The sequence below is a fragment of the Pelophylax lessonae genome, assembly GCF_965119305.1.
Source record: "Pelophylax lessonae genome assembly, chromosome: 3".
Lineage (NCBI taxonomy): Eukaryota > Metazoa > Chordata > Amphibia > Anura > Ranidae > Pelophylax > Pelophylax lessonae.
In genome coordinates, this window is record NC_138770.1 from 260,871,992 (window position 1) to 260,878,998 (window position 7,007).

Sequence of the window (7,007 nt, forward strand, 5' to 3'; positions counted from 1 at the left end):
TGGATACGTCATGGCCAAGATGGCTGCTATCTGTGGACACATGACTTGTAAAATAATTCTGAATGGACACAGGGAGCTGTGACTCAGCTTGGGTGCCCCCATAGGAAACTGCTTGCTGTGGGGGCACTCAACAGGAGGGAGGGGCCAGGAGTACCGAAGAGGGACCTGAGAAGAGGAGGATCTGGGCCACTCTGTGCAAAGCCAACTGTACAGAGCAGGTAAGTATAACATTTAAAAAAACAAGACTTTACAATCATTTTAACCTTATAAAAAGATACCAGTATCTTTGCAAATGCTTTTTAGGAAATAGGATCTACCCAGCTTAGGATTGGTTGTTAGCTTGCAAAAAAAAAAGTAATTATTCAGTGGTCTAGTCACTTAATAATTAAAAAAATTAATTTAGTTTTTACAAACCTAAAACTAAAACATTAGGAGCAGTATTACTACTGCTGTCAAATGTAACAAATCAGGCTATGGGTTGTCAGGAAGCCTCCTTCATCCTCCATCCTCCCTTCAGGTCTAGTACAGATTTTAAGGGGCAACTCCACATAAAAAAAAAAACGTGCACAAAACTTGTAAAATGTTTTAGCTGCTTGCCGACTGTATGACCTAGATATACAGCAGCAAGGTGGCTCTCCTGTGTGATCTGGCACTTCCAGGAAGTGCCCTAGCACATCCCACCAGTGGCGTTGCTCTGCTGTGATTTTACACAGCAGATGTCAATCAGCGGTTGCCGAGCAAGAGATTACCGCCGGCACCTGCTGATCATCCAGAGCCCACACAGGCCAGGGCTCTGCCTATGTAAACAAAGCAGATCCCTGTCCTGTCAGCGGTGAAATAATAGATTTTCTTTCCCCGCAAAGCCGGGAATTAAATCAATTACTTCCCCTAGAAAAGGCACAACATACAGTACACATAAACACTGGCTAGGCACACATTTAACCCTTTGATCACCCTAGATGTTTAACTCCTTCTCAGCCAGTGTCATTAGTAAAGTGACAGTGCATATTTTCAGCACTGATTACTGTATGTGTCACTTTGTTTCCCGTAAAGTGTCAAAAGTGTCAGTGTCCGCCACAACATCACAGTCCTGCTATAAGTCACTGATCACCACCATTACTAGTAAAACAATTAAATAAATAAAAATATCCTATAGGTTGTAGATGCTATAACTTTTGCACAAACCAATAAATATACGCTTATTAGGGTTTTTTTTTTACCAAAAATATGTAGAAGAATACATGTTGACCTAAATTTATGAAGAAATTCGATTTTTCCAATTTTTTTCTCTGATATTTTTTATGGCAGAAAGTAAAAAATATTGTTTTTTTTTTTCAAATTTTTTTGTTTATAGTGCAAAAAATAAAAAGAGGTGATCAAATACCTCCAAAAGAGGGAGAAAAAGGACATACATTTTATTTGGGTACAGTGTCGTACAACCATGCAATTGTCAGTTAAAGTAGCAAAATGTCGTATCGCAAAAAATGGCCTGGTCATGAAGGGGGGAAAATCTTCCACAGATCAAGTGGTTAAAGACACCCCAAAAAAAGGTTCAAAATCACCAGGAACACACTCTACTCAGATGCAACTGCATTCTTAACATTATCTAACCAGTATCCTGAAATGTACCTGTTGTCTGGAATTTCTTCTGAAAACTAGCAGGCAACTTCCTGGTATGTGAGCGTGCCTAGGCACTTCTGTGCTTATAGCCTTCTAGCTGTATATTTGCAAAGTGCGATCTAAGGCACTTCTGCCTCTGACTGCAGTGTCAGGAGATTTGGAGTAAGATGTGGCGATGTCCCTAGTGTGCTGCTCACTGTTCTCCTTGCTGGAGGCTCTGGTATGAGGAAGCAAAACCCTGCCTCCTTCAAGATGGCTACCACCGCACAGAGACACAGAGCAAGGCATGGCAAGTAGGTAACAGGGAAAAGACCAGCTTCATTGGAGACTAGTCTTTGCCCTCCTGTTTTTTTGTGTGTCAGGAGATTTGGAGTAAGATGTGGCGATGTCCCTAGTGTGCTGCTCACTGTTCTCCTTGCTGGAGGCTCTGGTATGAGGAAGCAAAACCCTGCCTCCTTCAAGATGGCTACCACCACACAGAGACACAGAGCAAGGCATGGCAAGTAGGTAACAGGGAAAAGACCAGCTTCATTGGAGACTAGTCTTTGCCCTCCTGTTTTTTTGTGTGTCAGGAGATTTGGAGTAAGATGTGGTGATGTCCCTAGTGTGCTGCTCACTGTTCTCCTTGCTGGAGGCTCTGGTATGAGGAAGCAAAACCCTGCCTCCTTCAAGATGGCTACTGCCACACAGAGACACAAAGCAAGGCATGGCAATTAGGTAACAGGGAAAAGACCAGCTTCATGGAGATTAGTCTTTGCCCTCCTGTTTTTTTGTGTGTCAGGAGATTTGGAGTAAGATGTGGCGATGTCCCTAGTGTGCTGCTCACTGTTCTCCTTGCTGGAGGCTCTGGTATGAGGAAGCAAAACCCTGCCTCCTTCAAGATGGCTACCACCACACAGAGACACAGAGCAAGGCATGGCAAGTAGGTAACAGGGAAAAGACCAGCTTCATGGACACTAGTCTTTGCCCTCCTGTTTTTTTGTGTGTCAGGAGATTTGGAGTAAGATGTGGCGATGTCCCTAGTGTGCTGCTCACTGTTCTCCTTGCTGGAGGCTCTGGTATGAGGAAGCAAAACCCTGCCTCCTTCAAGATGGCTACCACCACACAGAGACACAGAGCAAGGCATGGCAAGTAGGTAACAGGGAAAAGACCAGCTTCATGGAGACTACGGTAGTCTTTGCCCTCCTGTTTTTTTTTTCCATTCCGTTCTTTAATTTAGATCAGGTATAATTAGGTGGGGTTGTACTATGTCCTGTAGCAATATTTTACATTTGTAAAAAAAAATACATTATTTGTTTCAATGCAGGAAGTCTGCCAGTAATCATAGACAGACAAGGCTGTGAATAGATAGTACTGTTAGTCCCACAAAGACCATTACTAAATCCAATTTTTGAATGTATTCACCTATGATTGATATCCTGTCCAAAGATGATTGCAAAACAAATAGGTTGCAGTTACAAGCCCATCTTTGCCATCTCTCCTGAGCTCTGTGCTCACAAATAGACCACCAATACGTGAATAATCCTGGCTTTAGAGAGGGCTGACCCTATTTGCTGCCAGTATAAAGAAGCATTGATTAGCCTTCTTGTATCCAACAAACAGCATGCAGAAAGTATGGATGTGGGATTAATAAAACGTAGACTCACTTTCTTGATTTCCCTGCAGTTTTAGAACTTCCTTTATTTGTTGAGATGTTGCTCCTCTCGCTCCCAGTTTTATCATTCCTAGAATCAAAGTAGCACCAAGTGGGGAAAAAATAATGTTCTCTTCGGTGTCAACTGAACGTATTGCGTGGTGCAGATCCACAGCAAACTCAGTAATAGTGTCTCCCCAGAGCCTTGGAGCTGCATTGGTTACACTAACTCCAGCCAGAGCCACCGCAAACAGGATTATAAGGGGTCTCTTCATTGTAATACAATTTTCTAGTACTCTTCTGGGGTCTGAAAATAAAAATGCACAGTTAAAAAAAAAAAAAAAAAGCAAAGGTAGATTCAGGATTACCAGTTTACTTTACTGTCACTAAATACTTGATGACTTTAAAGTACATGTTAACCCTAACTGAATGATATTAAAGCACCATGGATCACAAACAATTTCATTTTTGCAAATAACAAAACTTAATTTTACAATTTTCATCTTTTGTTGCATCTGAACGCTAGTCTCCTGCAGCCTCTTTGCCACCACCTCTTGTCTACATGTATGCATGCTATCAATGGCTGCATGACTTTTCTCCTGGCTGGGTTCCCTGATGGCGAAAACAGTGCAGCATACCTGCCTAATCTATGTTTAACCACTTCTGGACTGGAATGACCAGGCCATTTTTTGAGATTTGGCACTGCGTTATTTTACCAGAAAATTGCACGGTCGTGCAACACCGGTCGAAATAAAATTGATGTCATTTTTTTCCCGCAAATAAAGCTTTCTTTTGGTGGTAATTGAGCACTTGTGCGATTTTTTTTTGCGCTATAAAGAAAAAAAAGAGCAACATTTCTAAAAAAAAAAAAAAAAAAAAAAAAAACAATATTTTTTCACATTCGGCTATTTAACATTCCCCAAAAAATTAAAAATCTACATTTTTTTTATCCTTTTAGGCCAACTTGTATTCTGCTGCATCCTTTCGGGTAAAAAAAAATCGCAATAAGCGTATTGTGATTGATTTGCGCAAAAGTTATCGCGTCTAGAAACTAGGGGAAAGATTTATGTCATTTTTATTTATTTCATTTTTTTTTTCTAGTAAAGGCGACAATCTGCGATTTTTAGCGGGACTGCAACATTGAGACGGACAGATCGGACCCCTAACTGACATTTTTTATACTTTTGGGGGGACCAGTGACATTACTACAGTAATCTGTGCTAACAATATGCACTGTTACTATAATAATGACATTGGCAGGGAAGGGATTAACCTAGGGGTAATCAAAGGGTTAAGTGTGAGCCTAGAGGAGTGATTTCTAACTGTGGGGGGCGTGGCTTGTGAAATGACCACAGAGACCTGTCATCCTATATAGAAGGATCACAGGCGCTCCATGATTATTCCAGAGAGAAGAACGGTCTGCTGTGTTTACAACAGCTAACCGTCCTTCTTTCTCGTCGGGGAGCGATCGTGGGTGCCTGGTGGCCCCGTGGATCGGCATCCCCGCTGCCCATTGGGGAGGGGGGGGCAGGAGCATGCCACTGGCTGCCCGTGCTCGCCCCCCAGCACCACGGGCGCAACCGATGTAGGACTACGTCGGTTCGTGCAGCAGAGCCAGCCTGCCGCAGTAAATGTGGGGCGGGCGGTCGGAAAGCAGTTAAATAGCCACTTGTAGTCTCCATTGGAAACCTGAATCAAAAGGTGACAATGTAGGGGCACGACTGTTGGACAGCAATAAAATATTGTTACCCATTTAATTATTTATTAATAATATCAAAAGTTTTAAGATTAAAAAAATATTGAAAATTACTTTTTAATTTGCATTAACATTTTATGTCTTTAGGTGATTGGGCTTACATTTACTTGAAAAAAGGAACTTTATCCCCCCCGCCCCCCTTTGTTACCTGTTTTAAATGCTTGTCTCCTGGTACCAGAACTATTTATTATTGAGATACAGACATAGACATGTTATACTAACTCAGAGATTACAGTAGTTGCCTTGTAGAACACTGGAATGCCTACAGAATTATAAAGGCAGGTAGGATACCAAATACTTAGCTGTTCAATAAGCAATCATATTGTCATAAGGCATAAACAAGAATAAAAAATTGGATCTAAAAATAATACAAAAACATGCCCATGAGCACAAAGGGCTTTTCCTTAAATACATGTCACACAATATTAGCCCGTGAGTCTGCATTTAATAGGGAAAAAATTAGGTTCCCCCCTACTTAGGCATACATTATACAATTTCCTTTAGATTTGCCCTCATCTATGTAATGCAAGGTCCTGTCTGATTGCATACAATTTAAAAGTGTTTAGGTTTGACCTCGTATTATATGGTTTTGGTAAATCAAAAGGAAAATTGTACAAGTTAATTGTATAATGTATGGCCAGCCTGTGTGGAAACATTTTCCATGCTGCTCTTTCAAAGTTTCTTGTCACTGCAGTCGAAAATGAACGTCAATTTGACCCCATTAATGATTGGAATATGAATAGAATATTCTTTTTCTAAGAGTTTTCTTTTTAAATTCTACCCATCTATGGCCATCTCTGTTCATGTGTTCTCTTTCCCATAGACTACATGATAGCCAATCTAGAATGATTTCGATGTGATTTATGCTCAGCAATACATGAATACATTATATGCTATCTTCATCATGTAAAAAATACTGTAGGTGCATAGCTGCAACTTTGTTGTCAGTATGGTCACAATAGAGCACAGTGCCGAAAATGTGTACTTACCCTGCAATGTCATGAACAGTTAAATATGCTTAGAAAAACATTAATAGCTGTATGTAATGGAACATATATAACAAATGCTTATTAAAAATTTGAAGAATATTAACAAACATATAATGCAAAGATTTTGGTGAACGGAAAAAATGAAATACCTTATTTCACAATCATGCTTTAGCCTAAACGTATAAACTCCTATGTATGTACTTGGCAAAAGGCACAACATTACATTATACTAATTGAATCGTATTCAGCAGTGCAGCATAAAGAACAATAATACTGTGCACCCACAGAGACTAACAGAACTTCCATTAGGTGACGTCACATCAGAAACAGGCAAATGCACGTTGGCCGCTATGGGTGTTTGTACTTTGTATATTGCACTTTTCCATACAGAATAAGCCCATTTATCTTGCTTAATATAAGGCACAGTAGGAGACTTTAGAAATCTTTTCTGTATCCCTTTGGCTACGTATTTTTGGATTATAGGATACTCACTTGTACAACAGCTCAGCATTTCCCTTGACAAGAAAAGTAAATGTCTCTGAATGTAGAGGGAACAAGTGCAGCCGTTTAATCTGTCAGGCCAGTGATTAATTTTTAAAATGTCAGAGTATGTTTGTTGACATAGCTATCTTGAAACATTTAAAACCAAGCTAAAATTTTACTTTAGAACGCAAGTGTAAATTTTGTACTTGTATTATGTAATAAACACTGCTAAACCTGAACAAATTTCAGTTGCTGTAATGAAATAAAAGTTTATAGAGGTTACTTTTAACTTTATTGGAGCCAAGACAATGTTGAGTTTCTGATGGAAAGCAGATCACCTATTTTCCTTTATAATGGTGCTCATTACTGGACTCTCAATTCTATGTATTTATATGTGTTAAAAATGTATGTATTCTTTGTTACTTCAAGGAAGGATAATTCCTGGACTTAACCACCAAGAACCTGTAGGAATGATGAATTAAGTTTAGTTTGGTCTCCACAGAAGTAGAAACTGCAGCCAGTATTT

General features: G+C 39.9%; 1 protein-coding gene across 1 annotated transcript in view; it reads right to left on the bottom strand.

Annotated features, from left to right (window-relative positions):
* SERPINI2 (serpin family I member 2) overlaps positions 1–6,509 on the bottom strand; it is a gene marked incomplete at its 5' end in the record, with an annotated part of 95,680 nt that extends 89,171 nt beyond the window's left edge. Inside the window, 2 exons of the mRNA XM_082252183.1 lie at positions 3,267–3,560; positions 6,491–6,509. Of these exons, the coding sequence (XP_082108309.1) occupies positions 3,267–3,560; positions 6,491–6,509 (313 nt within the window). The remainder of the gene's footprint in view (positions 1–3,266; positions 3,561–6,490) is intronic.
* Positions 6,510–7,007: the final 498 nt, after the last annotated feature.